This window comes from Trichechus manatus, unplaced genomic scaffold, assembly GCF_000243295.1.
Source record: "Trichechus manatus latirostris isolate Lorelei unplaced genomic scaffold, TriManLat1.0 scaffold00005, whole genome shotgun sequence".
In the NCBI taxonomy this organism is placed as follows: Eukaryota; Metazoa; Chordata; class Mammalia; order Sirenia; family Trichechidae; genus Trichechus; species Trichechus manatus.
The window spans coordinates 1,168,618-1,191,704 of NW_004443941.1; the positions used below are offsets into that span (position 1 = coordinate 1,168,618).

The 23,087-nt window shown below is 38.8% G+C and overlaps 1 protein-coding gene across 1 annotated transcript in view; it reads right to left on the minus strand.

Annotated features, from left to right (window-relative positions):
• Positions 1-4,828: 4,828 nt before the first annotated feature.
• SANBR (SANT and BTB domain regulator of CSR) overlaps positions 4,829-23,087 on the minus strand; it is a 48,536-nt gene continuing 30,277 nt past the window's right edge. Inside the window, exons 12-21 of the mRNA XM_004369437.3 lie at positions 16,273-16,418; positions 15,233-15,332; positions 13,945-13,977; positions 13,031-13,130; positions 10,812-10,903; positions 10,088-10,116; positions 9,933-10,006; positions 9,356-9,444; positions 7,648-7,739; positions 4,829-6,666 (exon numbers count right to left, since the gene is read on the minus strand). Of these exons, the coding sequence (XP_004369494.1) occupies positions 6,630-6,666; positions 7,648-7,739; positions 9,356-9,444; positions 9,933-10,006; positions 10,088-10,116; positions 10,812-10,903; positions 13,031-13,130; positions 13,945-13,977; positions 15,233-15,332; positions 16,273-16,418 (792 nt within the window). The 3' untranslated portion in view covers positions 4,829-6,629. The remainder of the gene's footprint in view (positions 6,667-7,647; positions 7,740-9,355; positions 9,445-9,932; positions 10,007-10,087; positions 10,117-10,811; positions 10,904-13,030; positions 13,131-13,944; positions 13,978-15,232; positions 15,333-16,272; positions 16,419-23,087) is intronic.

The following is a 23,087-nucleotide window of genomic DNA, read 5'->3' on the forward strand; positions in this document are numbered from 1 at the left end:
CTCTCCCTGTCTCTGATTTGAGGCAGGTAAGTATGGCTACCTTGGAAGCCATGTTTTCAAAAGGGTGGGGCCAGAAGCTAAGAGCCGGGGTCCCTAAATTACCACTGGGACACAGGAAACTGCCTGCCAGTCAGCAACACCTGTTTGGGTTTTATGCACATTAGAGATAAACCTCTATTGTGTTTCAACCATTTTGGGGTTTACTTTAAGCAAGAATTTATTATGTGATAAATGTAGTACCTCAAACTAGTGGTGGAAAGAATTCTGTTCAGTAAGTGTGTTTATTGACACCATGGACAACTATACAGCTATCTGGAAGAAAAACAAAGCTGGATCCATACTTCCACATTATACCATGAAAACTTTCAAATGGATCAAATGTTTAAACGGGAAAAGTAAAACCATTGCAAGTTCTAGAAGAAAATGAGAGAATTTCTTTATAGCCTTGAGGTGTGACTTAAATGTGACTCAATCTAAAAGTCATGAAAGACTGGTAAATTTGACTAGCTAAAAATAAAAACTCCCGGTATGGTTCACCAAGTAAAAATATAAATGATAAAATGGAAAATTATTTGCTATTCCTATCAGGCAAAAAGCTAGCATCCCTACTATATAAAGCCCTCTTAGAAATTTAGAAAAACAGCAATAATCCAATAGCAAAATGGACAAAAGATATGCACAGAAAGATCGCTGAAAATATAAATCTCTCTTAAATATATGAAAGATACTCAACGTCATTTAAAACAAAGGAAATGCAAATTAAAATTGTACTGAGGTACTATTTTTCACCCATCAGACTGTCAAAAACCCGAACGTTTGACAACACTGTCTGTGAGGCTGTGAGAAACAGGTAATTTAATGCATTACTGGGGAGACTGTAAAAAGGTGCATAAGAAGGATAAATTGACAATATTAAAGTTCAACTCTTTGACCGAGCAATTCCACTCTGAGGAATTTATCCTACAGATGTCCTTGTACATGACAAAATGACGTTACTGACATTATTATAATTATTTGTTGCATAATATTTGTAACATAAGGTTGGAAACCACCCAAATGTACATCAGTGGGGGCTTGTTAAATTATGGTACATCCATTCAATGGAACATTATGCCGTTAAAAAGAATGAGGAGACTCTCAACTCTTATGAAGATTTCGAAGACACATTATGCTAAACAAGTGAGGTGCAAAGCAGTGTATATAATAGGTTTTGTGTTAAAAGGAAAATCTATATATTTGATTTTGTATGCATAAAGAACTGCTAGAAAGATACAGAAGACAATAAGAACAGTGGGGATGAGATGGGGTTGGGAACAGGGCAGATGGAAATAAGGATAAGACTTTTTACTGTTTGTCCTGCCAGTTATTAAGTGATTGCTTCTTAGCTCCAAATTCATTGTTGTGTTAATGCCTTGTGATGCGGGGGCTGGGACACTACGTTTCTCCTCTGCCAGCTGAACTCTGGGCCCCGGCTCAGGGTCCCTGGCTATTCTGGTGCAGTGGAGCACTGACTGAGGGCCCAGCCGCTCCGTCCAGTCTCACAAACGCAGGAAGCCAGGGGGGCCTGGAGCTTGCTGGGGGCACTTTGGGCAGCTCCAGTGACCTGAGCTTCAGCTTCCTCATTCCTCCAACGGCTCCATGACCCCACCCCGTACACCCTGCCTACCCAGCCAGGCTGGACTGAAGGCTCAGTTAGGAGTCACCTGATACATGTGATCCATTTGTTAAGGGATGTAAGCGGGACACGTTTCTTCCTGTTGGCTTCCTATTTCCGTCCGTGTCACCTCAGCAATGGATCTTCTCTGGCAGCAGCAGTTGGCTCGTCTCCAGCTTTCCTCGGCACTCCCAGAAACAGCCTCAGTGCATCCCTCAGGAAGACCAGCACCAACTGGACAGGCCCCTTCCTCAGAAGCACCAATACCAGTCTGTCAGAGCCCCATCCTCACTGGTGTGGGCTCCAGCTCCGCAAGGCCCCCCAACTTCTTCACTCGTTCCCCCAGCCCTGAGGGTGGTAGATGCTCCCGGCAGTTACTGTTATTACCTCAACATCCTCTTTTCGCTTTTAAACCCTACAGTGCCTGCGGAGCCCTGGTGGCACAGTGGTTAAGAGCTCGGCTGCTAACCAACAGCAATTTGACTCCGCCAGCCACTCCCTGGAAACCCTCTGGGGCAGTTCCACCCTGTTCTGTAGGATTGCTATGAATTGGAATCGACTCAATGGCTATAAGTTTGGTTTTTTTTTTTTTTTTTTTTCCTGGTTTAGTGCCTGTTTGATCAATTCCTTATATTAAAATCCCTCTATTAAAGAAACCTAGTATGGTTTCTGTTTCCCTGACCGGACCCTCACAGATAGCAGTATTTTTATAATCTTTAATTTTTAAACCATGTAAACTGTTTTTAAAAAAAAGAAAAAATATGTAACAATGTGGCTGGAATTACGCTACCACATAAAGGCCTTTTATAAAGTCAGGCATCAAGACAGTGTAGTTGCAGCACAGGACCAGACAAAGAGACCAATGGGACAGAATAAGGATCTCAGAAAGTGCCTGTACATACACGGGAAGATGGCACTACAAATCGGCAGAGAAGTCGTGAATGGTGCTGGAATGATTTTTTAATCTAAGCAGAGAAAAATAATTAGATCTCTACTTTACAACGTACACAAAGTCAATACCAAGCGGATTAAAGATCTAAATATGAAAAGATCAAGTTTAAAATTTCTCAAATATTGGAGTAAATATATGGACAGGAAAAGGTGTCTCAAATCTTACAGAAAGTTCTAGCCATAAAGGGAACAGCTGGCAAATATGACATTAAAACTAACAATTTCCATGAACAAAGGCACCTTCAACAGAGTGGAAAGACTTGCCACAATCTGCAATAAGAGATTCATAATGCATATGCCCAATAAGGACTAGTATCCAGGATATAAGCAGCCCTGGTGGCAAAGTGGCTAAGCTCTAGGCTGCTAACTGAAAGCCGGGCAATTCGAATCCACCAGCTGCTCCATAGGAGAAATATGTGGCAGTCTGCTTCTGTAAAGACTATACAGCCTTGGAAACTCAATGGGGGCGGTTCTACTCTCTCCTATCAGGTCACTGAGTCAGAACTGACTCGACGGCACACAACAACAACAAATCCAGGATATAAAGAAATCCTACAAAATCAATTTTTAAAAATTTGACGGGACATCTAGGTCAATTGGGATAACCAAGTTTATTAAGAAAATGTTCTGCATCCCACTTTGGTGAGTGACATCTGGGGTCTTAAAAGCTAGCAAGCAGCCATCTAAGATGCATCGATTGGCCCCAACCCACCTAGAGCAAAGGAGAATGAAGAACACCAAAGATATAAGGAAAATATTAGCCCAAAAGACAAAAGGGCCACATAAACCAGAGACTCCATCAGCCAGAAGAACTAGATGGTGCCAGGCTACCATCAATGACCGCCCTGACAGGGAACACAACAGAGTCCCTGACAGAGCAGGAGAAAAGTGGGGTGCAGAACTCAAATTCTAGGAAAAAGACCAGACTTGATGGTTTAACTTGAGTCTGGAGGGACACCAGAAGACATGGCCCCTGGACTCTGTTAGCCCAAAACTAAAGCCATTCCTGAGGCCAACTCTTCAGACAAAGATTAGACTGGACTATGGGACATAAATGATACTCATGACGAAAGTGTTTCTTACCTCAAGTAGATACATGAGACTAAATGGGCAGTTCCTGTCCAGAGGTGAGATGAGAAGGCAGGGAGGGTCAGGAGCTGGTTGAATGGACACAAGAAATCACCTTTCTCTTACTGATTTCTCATTTCATTCCGCTGTGGTTGAAGAATATACTTTGTATTACTCAACTCTTTGAAATTTACTGCGGCTTGTTTTATAGCCCAGCACATATCTGTACTGGAGAATGTGCCATGTGCACTTAAGAAGAATGTATATTCTGCTGCTGTTGAGTGGAGTGCCCTCTATTAGGTCTAGCTGGTTTGTAGTCTTGTTCAAGCCTTCTGTTTCATTGTCTTCTCACTGTTTTATTTAAAATGAGGTACTTAAGTCTCCAACCATTACTGTTGAATTATCTATTTCTCCCCCCATTTCTGTCAGTTTTTGCCTCGTGAATTTTGGGGCTCTGTTGTTAGGTGCATATATAATTGCTATGGACTGACACTTTTAATCATTATGTTTCTATTTCTAGTAACTTTTTTTGTTTTAAAGTCTATTTTGTCTATTAGTATACCCGCTTTAGTTTTCTTATGGTTACTGTTTGCATGGTATCTTCTTCCATCCTTGTATTTTCAATCTATTTGTATCTTTTGAATCTAAAGTGTGTCGCCTACAGGATGCCCTCACTTTCCCAGCCCTACCTCAATCTTTACTCCTTTCCAGACACTCAGTTACCTCATCTCTCAGACCCTTCTCCCTTACTAATCTCAATCAAATCAAATCCTCTAAGGTATAGTGACTGAAAATTTAAAGACCAGCTGCCATTCTGACTCATGAGACGCCATGTGTGTCAGAACAGAAATGTCCTCCGTAGGGTTTCCATTGGCTCATTTTTCTGAAGTAGATCACCAGGTCCTTCTTCTGAGGTACCTCTGGGTGGACTCGAACCTCTAACCTTTTGGTTAGCAGCAGCAAAGGGTGTTCACTGTTCACAACACTCAAGGACTCATTACCAGGATAACATGATTTAAAACAATCTTAAAATTTAAAAAAAGTTCACCTTGTAATAGAACTAACTTCCCATGAAAAACCTGTCACCTAGAGCACATCTAGATTTTCTTCTGAGAAGATGGAATAATTCAGGTCAAGGAACTTCAAACAACCGTTGTCATTAACATTTATTTCAATTCAAGAGATGTGAATTCAGAATTAACATAAGGTAAAACCTCAAAGTATATGGCAAACAAAATATTAACGGTTTAAAATGGTGGTGGTATCTGTGCTAGGTAGAACAGATAGACATTAACACGATAAAGAGCACATTCTGAAGAGAATCAAATTCTAACAAACTCTAGTTTGTAAGAAATCAATCCGGTGGTACAATTACCCCAGGGGAGAAGCAGTTTGTCTTTTCACCATCAGTTAAAAAACCAAAAGCGCATATTTTCATCTTTTAGTTGTGACTGTCACAGCACTGTTTAATATAAATCCAGAAGCGTTTATCAGAGAATATAGTAAACTATAATAAGACTTTGCTCTTTAACACGGCTTACACACAATGTACTACAAAACATTTTTTGAAAATAAAAATGTTATAATCTATTGCAAAAGCATCAAACAATTGAAAAACATATGAACTAGAACAAAATTTCCAAACAGAAGTTCAAAGACCTTGGCAAATCCATACATAAAACATCAAATAATATCTAGCTTCATTAACTAAAAACACTCACTTAAAATAGTGATTTCTGTAGGTTTAAATTGAGTGTAACACTTCAACATTTCAATAGAAATTGCCATTCTGTCACACTTTATCATAGTTTGTTCTTGAATTTAAATAATTTGGAGAATTTCAATTAGAAGGCAAATGAAGACTAAAAATAAAAACAATGCATCTTACAATTTTTCAGAGACCTACACATAAGTAATTTCCAAACACATAGTTTATCATATGCTATGGTTTGGAATAAATTTTCCCTGAGCAAGCTTTCTGCCTGGTTAGAAAAATTAAAACATGATCTATAGAACACAACTTTATTGTGATTTTTCTTGAACATATGTAAATTTTCACCCATCGAATGTATTTGGGAATCTCTCCTAGTATCTCCAAAGTAATTACAATTATAACTTTTAGGGGGCTACCTGAATGGCTACAGAAATATGGTTGGGCTTCAGAGCCCTGAGAACTGTACGCTGGTGTCTCAGACAACTGAAATGATTTACCTTCCTAAAACTAACAACAGTTATTTTAAGAAATTCCGAATGATACTAGCTTCACAGAGGAAGGAAGTAATAATCAATAATTCCAGCTGAACTGACCAACAGATAAGCATTAAAAACCAAAAGAAAAAGAAAGTTGGGTTAACATTGTGCTTTCCATGGAGTAATGCTGACAAAATGAGCCCTTCTGCCCAGGACAGGAAACACCTCACCTTCAAACTGTGTGTGAGGCAGTCTCGAGATCCGTCATTTCTTAACGTTCGTGCCGACTAAGAATCAGCGTCATTGGGCATTTCAGCAAACAGCAGTTCTCAATGCTGCCCCAAGATCTACCGCCGAGAGACATCCTACAGTCAGTGCACATGCGCCGTAACACTACAGCTGCGTTCCCGACATCTTACGGTCTTAAAAAATCTTAGCTACTTAAGAGTTTAGGCTTCTTCTCTTTCAAAGAAATAAATCAAGGATAACAAATATTAGGAGTCTTAAGTATGCAAATTCAAAAATAATTGTTTTCTACATTGCCTAGTATCATACTAAAAAGAAAATTAGATTTAAAAAGTTTTATATTTACAATTAGATTTTCGTAAGACCTAACTATGTATCTCTCTTAGCATTATGATTTATGTGGCTTGCAAGAATAACTAATAACTTAAAATATTTAGAAGTTATCCTTCTGAAGATCTTCCAGAAGCGAGCAATTTCAGATGTCCAGGAGTCTATCTTTTTAGTTACATCATAAGGTGCTCTATGCAGGACGCCCTTGACCAAAACGACTTCTAGACCTACATTTTTTTAAACAGAAAAGAAGGTCAGAGTCGCTCCTAAAACAACAGAAAGTTGCTATTGCTTTGTATTACGTCTGCTCAACAGTATCAAAGTTAAGTGAAACTTCACACAGCTCTATAATCCATTTTCTAAAACACTTGGAGTGAGATATATTTTGGAATTCAGATATTTTTAGACTTCTGAGAGACATTATGGCACATGTACTATGATTTATGGATCTGGAGCAGCATCCCATAATCAAACACAGTATTTCTTCAGTGAAACAAATGAAAATTTACATTAGGTGAGATCATAAAAACTATAAACAGCATCATACCAGCTCAGCTGAAGTTTGAATGCCACAAATCTGTGAAAAAAACCTCTGCTTTCTGAATTTCAAAATTGCTGATAAGGCATATGGATTTGAAGCATTAATGCTCAAATCTCAACAGCCATTAATCCTAACAGAAAATTTGTGAAATAAAATGACACAGGACCTAACAGATTTTATTAGGAGAAATAAAATAATAAAACAAAGAATGGGAAAGGCTTCAGTGATTTATGTAAAATAATAATATATCATCAACAAACAGTACAAAAATGCTAACTCACAGTAGCACTACAGCTTACATTTTACCAGCAGTTGGCTAAGAGCACAGCTGAGTTCAATAAACAGAAAACGTAAATAAAAAACACTGTACTTTCATTAAATTTTGTGCTCAAGGCTTTTTAGTTAAACTCAGGTAAATGAAGGTTTAGTTAGACTCAGGTAAACACAGGTTTTGTTTTTAATATAAGCATAGGTCTTACACTGAAATATTTGGTCAGAAGCCTATCAAAGCTCAAGATAATTAATCACAGGCTCTGATTAATACTTTGATGATTAAATCCTTGAAACAAAAGACCGAATGATGTGCTTCCAGTGCTCATATGATTTAACCTAAGAAAAAAACCACTCACACAGCCAGTGGCGTTTTAGCTCATTTACGCTGATTTACCTCGTGTTCTTCTCTGTGCTGCTCTGCCGTGCACTGACTGGCACCGAGGCCTTGACCTGCGCTTCGAGCCTGGAATAAATACCCCCTGCAAACTGCAGATTAAAGGAACAACACTGTTAGGACCTGACGGCATCAACAGAAACTCTGCTTATTAAAATGGCATTACTCTTTAAACTCAGAAGTAATTTTATTATTTTTTGTATTCAAGCGTACTGAGGTATAATTTACACACAGTAAAACGCACCCTTCTCAACTTAGTTTTGAGTTCTGACAGATGCATACAGCTGTACAAGTACTGTCCCAATGAAGGCACAGAACAGTCCCCTTACGACCTTTCTAATTCAACTCATCCCCGCCCTGCCAATCCTTGACAACGACTGATCTGCTCTGTACTTTCCAGAACGTGATATAAATGGAGTCACACATTACGTAGCCTTTGGAAACTGGCTTCTTTTACTTAGAATAACACGCAGGAGATTTTCTCATGCTGTCGCATGTATCAGCAATTTCTTCTTTTTTATACACGCCACAGTCTGTTTATCCGTTTACCAGGTAAAGGACATTTGTGTTGTTTCTAGTTTATGGTGACTGTCAGTAAACCCACTATAAACACTGTGTGCTGTTTGTATGGTGACTGTGTTGAACCTTCTAAGAAACTGCCCAACTGTCTTCTGAAGCGGCCATTCTGCGTTCCTACCAGCTCCGTCTGAGAGTTCCAGCTGCTCCACAGCCTCAGCAGCACTCGGTGACGTCTGCTCTGTTTTTTCAACTTTAGCTGTTTTAGCTGGTGTGTAAGTGGGATCTCATTGTGGCTTTCATTTACATTTCCCTGAACAGTTATAATTTTGCATCTTTTCCTGTGCGTACTTGTCATCTGTGTATTTCTCTGATGAAGTGTCTGATTAATCTTTTATGTATTTTTTAAACTGGGTTGTTTACTAGAATTTTGAGAGTTCTTAATATATTCTGGATATAAATTCTTTATTAGATAAGTGTTTTACCTATATTTTCTCAGTTTATGGCTTGATTTTTTATTCTTTTAACAGTGTCTTTCAAACAAAAGAACTTTTAAATTTGAAAAAGTTCAATTTGTCAAATATTTTCTTTTATGGATTACGTTTCTGGTGTCGTACCTAGGAAATACTTCCCTAATCCAAGGCCACAAAGGTTTTCTCCTATGTTTTTGTTTAAAACTCTTCTAGGGGGAGTAAATTTTTAAATAAAAGACTGAGGAACAAAAGGTGTTGCAAATACATAATACCAATACTAATGCTAATACGTAATGTTATTACTAATATGTAATTCTAGCAAGAATACAGTATTTCTACTCATCATTTTCAGAAAGAACAACTGACAAGAGAGACAACACGTAAGCGTCACATGCAGAGTTGATCAAAAGCAGCAACTTCCATAAAGTCAGCCCTTTGGATAGCCAGTCTGCTCCACAATGCACAGGTAACCTACTCTTGTACGCCATTACACTTTCAGCAATGATGCACTTTATTCTGTATGTTACAAAGGGTCTATGGACCATGGATAATAAGGCGGAAAACTCTGATGTGAAAAACCTGGTTAAACTGCTACAGAATATTAAAACATTTTAAAATTACTCTTAAAATTCTGCCTAAAACATCTTTCTACTCTCTTGTGCTAAAAATTGAAGTAGGAAGACATCTCTAAGCAAGAAATACCAGTACACAACTCTTACTTCTTTTGCTTCCTTTGACTTGACTCGGTCCAGATCACCCAATCTCATTTTTATTAGGTGCCCTGTGATTTCAGACATCCGCCGCTGATCTGAAGGTAAAAAAATAGTAATCCTTACTTTTTATGATGACTTACAACCTTTACTTGTTGAAGAAGACTGAAATCACCAAGGGTTTGTGAAAATATCTTGTAACGTTATTTTATAGACACATACATCTATGAATCTTTGAAGAATTTGAGGCAGCAAGTGGTAAAATGAGGAATACAAAGATAATCGTATTGCTTTTTAGATTACTGTAAATCAGCCAAAAACATATTCAGTCATTTTCAGAGTGAAAGTCATGGGCAAAAGTCAGTCTGAGAGACGTTCTCAAAACCACAGACACATAATGCAATACGTTAACCACTGGGATTGTTTAATTATGCAAATCTGGTTGATGCTTAAGTCAGAATGTGCTAATTCTGGATCTCATTCCAGATGGAATTTTTAAATCTATTCAGCGTACTTTATAAAATGATAGGTATCCCCATCTGTGTTATTTATACCCAACTGCTACATTACCCAAACTAAAACTTACCATCCTCTCTTTGTGCATCCTGGTTGAATCGCAAGGATCTTGTGGTATCCCACTTATTCTTCTGCATGCTCACACTATTGAGAAAATCCAACAGAAGTCAGGGTCTCTGCTGCTGTCAGAATGGACATCAAAGTAGATTAAGGAGCGATACTCACATGAAAGGAGATGCATCTCTAGAAGCTGACTGCAAAAAAGGAGACAGCGTTAAGGCCCAAGTGGAACATGTTTAGTGATTATTATTATTGCTGTTAACGAGAAGAGTTTATTTTATTGAGCACTGGCTTTGTGTAAGACATCGTACAAGAACATCACATGCATTATTTCGCGCAAGCCTTACAACAACCATGTGGCACAGGCGCTACTATTATCTCATTAATAAAGCAGGTTCAGAGAGGTTAAGAAACTTGTCCAAAGAATCTGAACCCAGCTTTATCTGTCAGACCCTAGGGCACCAAGGCAGGCAGTCCTTCAGAAGTCATTCATTCATGCCCCTGTGGTACTTAACACAAAGATGAACATACAACCCGTTCACTGTCATTGCATGGATTTTGTCTCAGCCCCATTCTGCCCTCGGACACCTCCAAAGGCCCCAGTTTTTCACACAGTTTTGGAATCCACGGTTTCTCTTCTAATCACCTGTGGTTATTACTGTCCTCTTATTCCTACCTATGCCACTATACATACTTTCTGCATCGTTCTTTTTTCACTTGTCAATATATTTTAGAGATGTCTTCGGCTGCAAAGAACTTCTTCATTCAGTTTTACATTGCTAGCATTCCACTGCAGTATTTGTCACTCTTCTTTTTTGGATTTTTCCCGGTTACACTTGCTTATTTCTCCGTATGAACTTTCGAATAATAACAGATAGTTCAGAATTACCTTCTCCAATGCCTTTTCTTTCTTCTGGGCACAGGGTGAAGACATCTGCTTTTTCGGTGGCTTAGTGAACTTCTTTGGCTTCTCCTTTTTCCCTGAAAACAGAAGGTCAATGTTATGAGCACAAGTCTCACATGACGCTCCAATGCACCTGCTACTTCCAAACAGCAAAACCATTGTTTTTTAAAACTGACAAGTTACCTCTGGATAAAAGTAAATATATGGAGGAGTCAGACTGAAATTGCTTTACAGGGGTTCATTTTAATCAATTTGCTTCTTTTTACTTGGTGTAAACCTTTGGGGAAAAACTGAGGCAATGAACTCAAAGTCCCAATGAAATTAAATACAGGAAAATGTTGGGGAAATAGATATATGTATTTATTTCTGTGAAGCTGATTGAACAGTGGAGTCATATTCTAACTCCAAATGTTATATATAAAACGACACCAAAATGTAGAATAGAGGAGAAGAGAGAAAAATTCACAGAACGTTTTAATGAAGTCATTTGCTCAGGCAGGAGCAGGGGGCTGGGAGGGTATTACTGGAGGTAGGACAGGAACGATCTTGCAAGGAAGTCGATCTGCGTAAGTTGTATTCTTGTCTAGGGCATTCTTAGAGTCAATATTCTGAATCTGTTCTGGCTGAGAGTTTACTGGGGAAAGAAGAGAGGCAGAAAAGGAGGAGGGAAAAAAGCATTTTTCTAAAAGCAGCATATAAGGATAAGGTTAAAATATTGGATCGCTATTTTTTCAAACATCAATTGCTAATATACCATCTTCACAATTTTTGCTATATCATTTAAAAGGAAACTTGATATCACTGCTATTCATGGAAAACCAGTATAACGTGCTACACAGAAGACAACCTTGAAGATGCTATAATAAAAGCAAAACAATATTAACCATCTAGGTAATTACAGTTACCTTCTGGCAAACCCTCTGACCTGTGTCTCTTTGTTAAATGGGGAGATTACCAAGTGTGATAAAATGGCTAAAAGACATGACAGGGAGGGACATCAGGTCATGACAGGTGAAGAGTTCAGGCAATGCTTTCCAAAGATAACTATAAAAACAGAAGCGAAATACTATCAACAACTGTAATAAACAACTGAAGGTTCTGGCAAATGATAAAAAGCAGGCAGTAATTTGAATTTACACCTGAAAGATGCACGAAGTTAAGAACTGCGTTTTGGCTTTCTTGCCTGAGGGCACTTCCCAACCTCCCCAGCTCAGGGAGGAAAACAGCAGCTCACTAGCTCCAGAGGGAAAGCTGGAAATTCAAAGGGGAAATTTTGGAAGCAAAGAAGCTGCAGAAGATCTGAGATCTAAAATTGGAATATCAACTCTGCCCGACTCCTAGCTGAGTGTTAAACTATGCAAGGGCATGGGAGGCCCTAGGAAGCCCAGCGAAAAGGCAGGCAGAACCCAGGGTGGGGTGTCTAACTTGCAAAACAAAACTACTCTGGTGAGATTTGGGAGTTTCTTGCACCTTTGACTAAATGCTTTTACTGACAACTTCGAGCTGCAGACAATAGAACCCTTACCGGCTTGAGGTGTCGGACAACAGAACTGGGGGCTGGCTAAACTAAAAAAAAAAAACAACCCAAACCCACTGCCATCGAGTTGATTCCGACTCATAGTGACCCTATAGGACAGAGCAGAACTGCCCTATAGTGTTTCCAAGGAGTGCCTGCTGGATTTGAACTGCCAACTTTTTGGTTAGCAGCTGAGCTCTTAACCACTGTGCCACCAGGGCTGTGTCATGGACAGAAATGTAGAACAAAATTCAAACTCATAAAAGACCAGACTTACTGGTGTGATAGAGACTGGTGGAACTCCTGAGACTATGGCCCTTAGACACCCTTCAAACTTGGAACTGAAATCACTCCCAAAGTTCATATTATAGCCATATAATAGACAGTCCCATAAAATGAGTAACACCAGTGAGGAACGTATACCTCAGAATAATCAACTATACAAGACCTAACGGGCAGCATTTGCCCAAAAGCAAGTTTCAGAAGGACGGTAGGGGCAGGAAAGTTGGACAAATGGACACAGAGAACCCAGGGAGGAAGAGGGTAGAGTGCTGACATATTCAGGGGTTTGCATCCAATATCACAAAACAAGCTGCATATAAATTGTTGAATGGGAAGCTAATTTGTTCTGTAAACTTTCACCTAAACAACAATAAAATGTTAAAAATTTTAATTTAGAAACCAATACTTTGTTTCCTGGATATTTCTTCTTCATCTCCAACTTCATCTTCAGTGACCTCAGATCCAGTGGTGTATTCTTCTTCTTCTGAAAATAGTGACTGCTGTTTCTGAATTTGAAAGAACACAAAAACCAAACTATCACAAATGCCATATTGTCTCACATCTAATGAATTCTTTCAGACACATTTATCTAAATTCATTTTGGACAAATGAAACAAACACGAGCTGATAAAATGACCACTGTCCCTGCACAACATCCAGGAAATGGACGAAAGAATTTCTACATTTAGGACAGAATCACATCACATCAAATATTTTTATTTCCTTCCCAGAACCTAGCACAGTGCTAGGCACGTAACAGTGACTCAGTATTTGCTGAAATGTAGCTCTGTATCACTCAAGGGAACGTATGCCCCTTGGTACTAATTGTAACACAATAACCTCCAATACTAAAGGAGTCCTAGGCGAGCACATGTGCACATTGTGTGGGCGAAGGGCCCTGGATCACTTCCCGCATCTATCTACCCTCCCTTCTGCCCGTCATCATGACCCGAATGCCCACTCCGTTCTCCCTCTCGAGTGTTGGTGGCAGACGGCAGAGTAACGGCAAACAGGTAAACAAACTGACCAATAACTGGAATTTAATAGACTTGTTGCTTTGTTCAATGTCCTAAATGCGACTTACAAGGGATTTTTAAAGAGTCTCTTAGCCACGCATAAGGATTATACAGGCAGATAGTGGAGTATGTGTCTGTCTTAATTGAATGGCATGGTTAGTAAGTGAAAAATTGTACAGGCTGGAAAGAAAGACACACAATTAGCTAAAATTTGTAAAATAAGATACTGACAAGATTCAATTACATTAAACTTTAATCTAGGGACAAAGAGATCCACAGAAGATGAACATAACTGCTCACTTACCAGTTGTAGGGTCCAGTGTTTTAGTGACAAAAACTAAAAAAGACAGAGGAATAAGAGATGAATAAATCTGCATCCGCCCAGATTCTCGTGCCTTATTATTTCATATGGATCTTACAGAGGGGCTGAGGGTGTTACAAGCATAGTTCTCTTAAAGGCTGAAACATAATTTAAAACTCAGGCTGAAACGAATCTTTAATACACCTTGCCTAGGGGAGAGTGGATGTTTAAGAATAAAAAAGAAGCATCAACATTTTTCCAGCGCCGTTTCCAAATTACAAGTAAATCACATGTGGCAATAATGTAATTTTATTTATTTTTTTAGCTATTTCAATAACTTTTTGATGTTTATAATTTATTATAAATTAAGGAACCAGATCATACATGGATATTTAAGAAACTCAATTTGCTATTTTGTATATAATTCACAAATAAATGTTAATGACTGAACGAGCATACAGCCCTCTGGAGTTTGTAAAGCACTTTACATGGAAGATCTCACTTTCTCAAGTAAATGATACTCCAGCCAATAAAGAGGTGAGAAGTTCACAGGCCAACAGAGACTCCTTGGCCCGTAACAGGGGTCAAAGGAACCAAAGCTTTCTGGTCACCTTAAAAATATTATCTCAGTTTGAAGTCTTCGACAAATTAAATGCATTCCTAATTACAATGAAAATAAATAAGAACTCATACAGGAAAAAGCTTCTAGAACTAGAAGGAAACAAAATAGCCCAGTCATACCACAAGTAGTCCCTGACTTACGACGGGGTTCCGTTCTGACTATTCTGTCCTAAGTCAGCTCTGATGTAAGCTGAATAGCTTATTGGTTTTCCAGTTTTCATTATTATTGCCTTTTATTATCAGCATCTTTATAAATCCAATCTTTATTTTTTTAGGGCGTTGGCATGAGAATGATGACATCAGCACATCACACACTGCAACACTGTATGTAGAACAGATTAAAAAACCACCACCAGATGGTTCTAAGTGTGGTTCGTCGTAACTCGAATACGCTCTAAGTTGGAGACTACCTGTACCTGCATTCCTCAAATCACTATTTGTCCATAATAAAAACTGTGAAGACCATGGTATACTATTTTCTCAAAATTTAAATCTGTTAATTATTAATTCTTTGAGGGCAAGGAATATGTCCTATTACCCTGTAGTCCTATCAATTCATCATAATACCTTGTTATAAGTCAGTAAATGCTAGATGAGCTGAAATTCTTAATTTCCATTTAAAGCAATCAACTGTTTACATAAACAAAGAAGTGTGAAACAAGCTACTTACAGCATTCAGCTCCCCGGTTCTGGGGCCCCAAGGTGTGCTTGTCTCCAGTATGACATCACAGTCTAGACCCTTTTCCTCACAGAGGCCAACCCCAGAATCACTTGAAAGAAAAATATATTTAAAAATTTAAATGAAATTTTATCTTTTTTACTGTGAATATTTTGTAAACCACTCTTTGGAAAGAAAAACAGTTCCTGGGTATAAGGTATGCCAGTTCAACACTTACATTTCTTAACTCATCTGGTGACGCATCTAACAGAGACACCCCTAACAGGGGAGCACCATTACACGGCAAGCATCATGCTTACCGGGTGTGAAAAGGCTGCTGTCATGAGCACTGCCTTGGGAACCGCCTCTACTAAAGGGTCCTCCAACCCCCACCTGACAGCCTGCTGCACTTCTATGATGATGGAAGTAACGTCAGAAATGACTTAATTCAAGGAGTTCAAACTTAGGGAAAAATTATCTGAACCATCAACTTTCTTTCCAATTGTTATCAACCAAGCATTTAAGAAGGGTGTAAGCAAGCTGGGGAAGAACAAAAATCCTTAAAATTGGACTGAAGGTCCCAACCTTTTTAATCACCAATGACCCTTCACTGGTTTAATCACCAGTGATCCTTCACTAGTTTAATCACCAATGACCCCTTCACTGGTTTAATCACCAATGACCCCTTCACTGGTTTAATCACCAATGACCCCTTCACTGGTTTAATCACCAATGACCCCTTCACTGGTTTAATCACCAATGACCCTTCACTGGTTTAATCACCAATGGCCCCTTTACCTGTTTAATCACCAACGACCCCTTCACTAGTTTTTCCTCTTCTTGGACCTCCAACATTTTAAAGTTTTGCAAACACTTGTCTGCTCTTATTGTAAGTTAACACACAATTTCAGTGAAGTTTTCTGAAGTAATGTAAACTATCTGAGGACTGACATTACTGATTCGGGGAAGTACTAGGGCACAGGGGAGTCTGAGGTGGGAACCACTGAATAAAGCTGCAGTACAGTGGTCTGTTTGGTTTTGTTTTTTCTCACCTAACTGTATCTTTAGAAAAAGGCACAACAATGACATCTCTGTGACTGAGGAGATCATCCAGTATTCTAGTGGTCGGACAGGACAGCAAATCCCCACCTTCACCTCGATCACAAAGAGCAACCATGTGGTCCCTCACTTTACAACCCTGTCATGTAAGAGACACTAAGTTAGAGAGACATTCCTGCAAAGACCACTGCATGTTTTTGCTGTTTTATCAGCCATAGCAACCATTTTTATGACTTTTTCCTGTGAAAATACTCCTACAGAAAAGATCATGAAACATAAATGAACATAAGTTAATACTCAAGAATAGCATCGTAACCACCATCCACATTAAGAAATAGAATGCTGTCAACACCCCAGAAGCCCCCACGTGCCCACCCCCAATCACAACAGCCCCCTCTCACCAAAAGGTGACCTCTCTCTTGATTTCTACGGAGATCGCTTCCTTGCTTTACTTTGTACTTTTATCCCTAAGGGTGCATCCCGAAACACTACTGTTAGTTTTGCCTCTTTTGTTTAAACATTATATTTTTATAATTCAACCCCATGTTATTGCATATAACAGTAACATTTGCCTTAACGCACAGAATTCCATTGTATGAATAAACACAATTTGTTTATTCTCCTGTTGATAGATGGGTTGTTTCCAGTTTGGGACTAATATAAATACTGCTATAAACATTCTTTTACACGTTTCTTGGGCGCACAAATGCACACGTGTGTCAAATACATTGCTATGAGCAGCGCATGAGAGCTCCCGTTTACTCCACATCCTTGCTAACCTGCGGACTTTCTCATTTTAGTCATTCTGGTGGGTGGGCAGTCATTTCTCATGGTGGTTTGAACTGCATTTCCTCAGTTACAAACAAGCGTGAGCTCCTTTATATGTTTACTGGACAACAGGATTTTTTTCTTGTGTGAAATGCCTGTTGTCTGTTTTTTTCTTGTTGATTTACAGGAGTCTTATAACAATATGGAAACCCTGCTATGGCTGCTAACCAAATGGCTGGCAGTTCAAATCCACCAGCCGCTCCTGGGACACCCTATGGGGCAGTTCTACTCTGTTCTGTAGGCCGCTGTAAGTCGGAATCAATTCGACGGCAATGGGTTTGGTTTGTTTGTTTGTTTAATAACAACACAGTCTTAATATGGTATGGTTACACAACATTGTGAATGACTTTGTTGTTGTGGAGTAGATTCCAACTCATAGCGACCCATGTGTGCAGAGCAGAACTTTATAGGGTTTCCAAGGCTCTGATCTTTTGGAAGCAGATGGCCAGGCCTATCTCCTGAGGTTTTTGGGTGGGTTCGAACTGCCAATCTTTTTAACATGAACTTTTATGGGTGTAAGCGCTGCAGATATCCCTTCCTACCTGCAAGTTTGTCTTCCTGGTCTCAACGGACAATGTAATTGATGCACCTGAATTTATCAATCTCTTCCTTTATGGTATTATCTTTTAATACCTTTATTAGTTTCCTTTTCACATATATTCCTTTTTTTGTGAATAGTATGGGATAGACGTCCAATTCTATTTTTTTCCCATCTGGATACCCAAACGTCCCGGTACCTCTCACTGGAAAGGCTACCCTTTGCCCAGGGCTCTGCAGTGCCACCTCTGTCAGTCACGTGTCCACATACGTGTGGCTCTATTTCTACACAGGCAGTCCTTGACTTCCGACAACCTTAAGTCGGTTCTGACATAGGCTGAATGTCTTTTTTTTTAGTTTTTATTATTACTGCCTTCTATGATCAGTAGCTTTATAAATCCTATCTTCGAACATCTGTGAATGGATATCTGAGAATGATAGCAACAGCAAATTACATGCTGCAACCCTGTACGTAGTATGTATTACTAACGATAAGATGTACAAAAAAACCCCTAAAAACACTGTTGTAAGTGCGGTTTGTAGTAACTCAAGTCTGTATGTCATAAGTCAGGGACCACCTGTATTCCATTCACTTCTAGTGTCCGCTTGTCTCTTTGCCAGGATCACCTGTCTAAATTACCATAGCTTTGTAATAAATCTCGGTAGCTAGTAAAAGTCCTTCCGCCTTTGCCATCTTTGAGAGTATTTTGGCTTTTCTTGGTCCTCTGCATTTCCATGTAAATCTTAGAACCAGCTTAGAAAAGTTCCTAATAAAAATCTACTGAGATTTTTATTGAGATCGCATTGATCTACATAGATCAGTGGAAACGCTGGTGGCACAGTGGTTAAGAGCTATGGCAACTAACCAAAAGGTAGGCAGTTCGAATCCACCAGGTGCTCTTTGGAAACCCTATTGAGCAGTTCTACTCTGTCCTGTAGGGCTGCTATGAGTTGGAATCGACTTGATGGCAACAGGTTTGGTTTTGTTTTTTGTTTTTTTTTAATGTAGATCAGTGTGACAAATATTCACGTTTTACGGTATTAAGTTTTCCAATCTACCAACGTGGAACAACACTATTATGTTTTTAGTCATCTTTATTTTCTTGCAGTGATGTTTTTTGTTTTCTTTGTAGAGTTCTTGCACATATCGTTAGATTTATTCCTGTTGCTGTGGGCTGTCAAGTCGATTTGACTCACAGCGATCCTATATGACAGAAAAGAACTGCCCCATAGGGCTTCCTAGGCTGTAACCTTTACAGGAGCAGATCACTAGGTCTTTTCTCCTGCAGAGGGACTGGTGGGTTCAAATCGCGAACCTTTTTGTTAGCAGCCAAGTACTTAACCATTGTACCACCAGGCCTCCTTAGATTTATTCCTAGCACTTGGTATTTTTCATGCTATTGCAAATGGTTTCTTTTTATAAATTTCATTTCTTAATTCTGTTGTTATACAGAAATACAATTGATTTTTGTAAACTGATTTTTAATAGTTCAACCCTCCCTTTAATGTGTTATTGTAGCAAATTATACTGATTGTCTAACGTTAAAGCAATCTCGCAGCCTAAAAATAAACCCAAGTTGGCCATGATAAATACCCTTTTTATATATTGCTGGATTTAGATGGCTAGAATTTTGTTTATAGATTCTACATCCATATTCATGATGACAGTGCACTATAATTTTCCTTTGCCATATTGTTCTTGTCAGGTTTTCATAACAAATTATATCAGCCTTATAAAATGATTCGGGAAATGTACGTTTTTCATTTCCTGGAAGAGTTTGTCCAAGTTTGGCATTATTTCCTTAAATAGCTGGTAGAACCTCCTGGTACAGGGATTTGGATGTAAAGAGTTTTCTTTGTGAAAAATTTTTTTCACTGATTCAGTTTCTTTAAGAGATATGAGTTGGAATTGACTGGATGGCAACGGGTTTGGTTTTATTTTTTTGGTATGTTTTAGACACATCTCTTAGAGATAGCTTTTGCTTCCCTTCCCCCACCACACTCTGACACATTTTGTCTTTTTACCGGAACATTTAAACCATTTACATTTAACGTAACTACGGATATACTTGAGTTTGTATCTACCACCTGATTAGGTACTGTTCAGCGTTCCTCTCTCTTCTTTTGGATTTTTAAAAATCATTCCATTCCCCCTTCACATACTTTAAGTTAGAAGTTATACATTCTTTTAGCCTTTTAGTGGTTACCCTAGAATTCATAACCTGTATTTTTTTTTTTTTAATATTTTATTGTACTTCAGGTGAAGGCTTACAGAACAAATAGTTTCTCATGAAACAGTAGTACACATGTTGTTTTATGACATTGGTTAACAACCCCACAACATATTAACCCTCTAACGTCTCAACCTTTTTTTTTTGGTGAAAATACACATAGCCAAAGATACACCGTTTCAAAAATTTCTACATACGCAGTTCAGTGACACTGACTACACTCTTCCAATTGTGCTGTTATTCTCACTTAAGATGAAGGCTTACAGAACAAAATAGTTTCTCATTTAACAGTTACTACACATGTTGCCCTATGACAACGGTTAACAATCTCACAACACATCAACAATATCCTTACTCAACCTTGGGTTCCCTATCACCAGCTTCCTTGTCCCCTTCTGCTTTCTGGCCGTTGTCACTGGACTCCTGTACCTCGTTAGTCTCATTTGGTTTTACAGGGCTGTCCACTCCCAGGCTGAACAGTGAACCTCGGAGGTAACTTCACCACTGAGCTGAAAGGGTGTCTGGGGGCCATACTCTCGGGGTTTCTCCAGTCTCCTTTAGGCCAGTAAATCTGGTCTTTTTTTTGTGAGTTAGAATTATGCTCTCCATCCTTCTCCAGCTCTGTCCAGAACCCTCTGTTGTGATCCTGGTCAGAGCAGTCAGTGGTGGTAGCCGGGCACCATCTATCTGTACTGGACTCAGTCCGGTGGAGGCCTCAGTAGCTGTGGACCATTAGTCCTTCGGACTAATCTTTTCCTTGTATCCTGTTCTCTTCATCCTCCCTTGCTCCCGAAGGGATGAGACCAGTGGAGTATCTTAGATGGCCGCTCACAGGCTTTTAAGACCCTAGACACTACTCACCAATGTAGAATGTAGAGCATTGTCTTTATAAGCTGTGTCATGCCAGTTGAGCTAGATGTTCCCCGAGACCATGGTCCCCACAGCCCTCCGCCCAGCAATTCAGTCCCTCGGGGAGTTTGGATGTGTCTATGCGGCTTCCATGACCTTTCCTTGTACAGGTTGTGCTAGTTTCCCTGTATTGTGTACTGTCTCACCCTTCACCCAAGATACCACTTATCTATTGCCTATTTAGTATTCCCCCCCCACCCCTCCCATCCCTGGTAACCACCAAAGATTGTTACATTTTGTGTGTGAACTATTTCATGGGTTTTTACAATAGAGGTCTCATACAATATTTGTCCTTTTGTGATTGACTTATTTCACTCAGCATAATGTCCTCCAGTTTCATCCATCATAACCTGTATTTTTGACTTACCAAAGTCTAATGTTGATACCCTCCTCCCAGATAACACAAGACCTTTTAAACTCCATTTTACCACCCCGACTTATAAGCTATTGTTGCTGGATTTTAAATTTATACTTTCAATTGTAGAGTATATATCAACTATTTTTAATTTTTTGAATTAATACAATTGACAATTATACATTTATTACACATACACATATGTATGTACATATCCACAAAACATTACCATCATTGTTTTAATATGGTCAATGTTCATTTAGATTTACCAATATATGAATTTCTTTCTTTGGTCTCCATTCCTTCTTGCATGTCAAGAACATCCTTTATTATTTCTTTTAAAGCAGTTTGCTGGTTACAAATTCCCTCAATTTTTGTCTAAACATGTCTTTATTTTGCCTTTAAAGAATATTTAAGCAAAGGCATTGATTTCTAGATTGTTAATTATTTCTCTCAGTGCACTGAAGAACTTGTGGACTGTACGCTGACTTCCACTGTTACTGCTGAGAAGTGAATTCTGTCATTATTGATGTTCTGAAGGGGTTCCATACTTTTTTCTACTGGCTGCTTTTACAATGTTTTGCTTTGGGTTTTCTTCAGTTTTACTATGACACGTGTAGGTATGGATTTCTTATTATCTTACTGGGAATCACTGGAATTCTTGAATACATAAGTTAACATCTTCCAGAAGTTTTGAAAATCTGTCATTATCTCTTCAAATTCTGCCTCTGCTCCATTCTCTTTCTCTTCTCCTATTGAGAATTCAATATGTATTATATCTTCTCACTGTACTCTCTAGGTCTCTTATTCTCTTTTGAATTTCTCACCATTTTGCGCTTCATTCTGGACAGTTTCTTCTGACTTACCTTTCAGTTCACTAATTCCTTCTTCAGCTGTGTAATATGCTACTGAATTTGTCTCTAAGTTTAAATTTGAATTTTTCAGTTCTAGCATCTTTGTTTTTGTTTAAACACTCTTTGTCATTTTTTTAGTTTATAATTCCCTGCTAAAAAATTTCCAAGCTTGGTTTTTATTAATATAAAGTAGTAATCCTATTTTTTCTACAGCTCATGTCAATAATTTCAATATCTGTAGTTCCTGCTGTCTCTTTCTGTTGTCTAAGTTTCTGCTGTTCTCATTCATGAAACTTGCTTCCATCTACGCCAAGTTATCCTTGCATGCTGAATATTTTGTTAGAAAAACTATTTGTAGAAATAAGCTGAGGCCTAGAATAATGTTCTCTCTCTCCAGAGAAGACTTTTACTGCCTTTTTCAGGTGTCTTGGGACAGTGGCAGTTCAAGATTACCTTAATCCAAATTAACAGCCTGAGATTTTCTGGGCCACCCAAATGAATCAAAGCTAGGCTGCTATCTAGGCAAGGGCTAGTGTGCTTTTGGTTTACTCTTATTCTCTTTGGGATCCATACTCTAAGTGTATGGGTGGGATGTTATTCATTAATGTTTCCATTCTTAGCAGACCTTTTCACAAATCCTGATACAGCACCAAAAGCTCAGCTCAGCCTCCTAGCCACCTCGTCCAGATTGGTAATCGCCCCCAGAACAAAGATGGCCTTTAGTGCCAGTTCACTTCTATGGGTTCCCATTATCTCCTGTATCTTAACACTAATTCCTTACTATCTCATTAGCCCTTTGATGCTTTTAATATGATGACCTTTATATTCCATCTATTTTTTTTCATTGTCTTTTGATGGGAGGATTGGTCTGAATTAGTTTGTCATTATTGAAAATATAAATCACTATATGAGCTATTTAGATTTCAGTTAGAAATGATCTCAACCGTCACAGAAAACCCCAAACAATCCACAAGAAAACTAATGGAACTAATAGAAGATTTCAGCAAAGTATCAGGATACAAGATAAACATACAAAAATCAGTTGGATTCCTTTACACCAACAAAGAGAACTCTGAAGAGGAAATCACCAAATC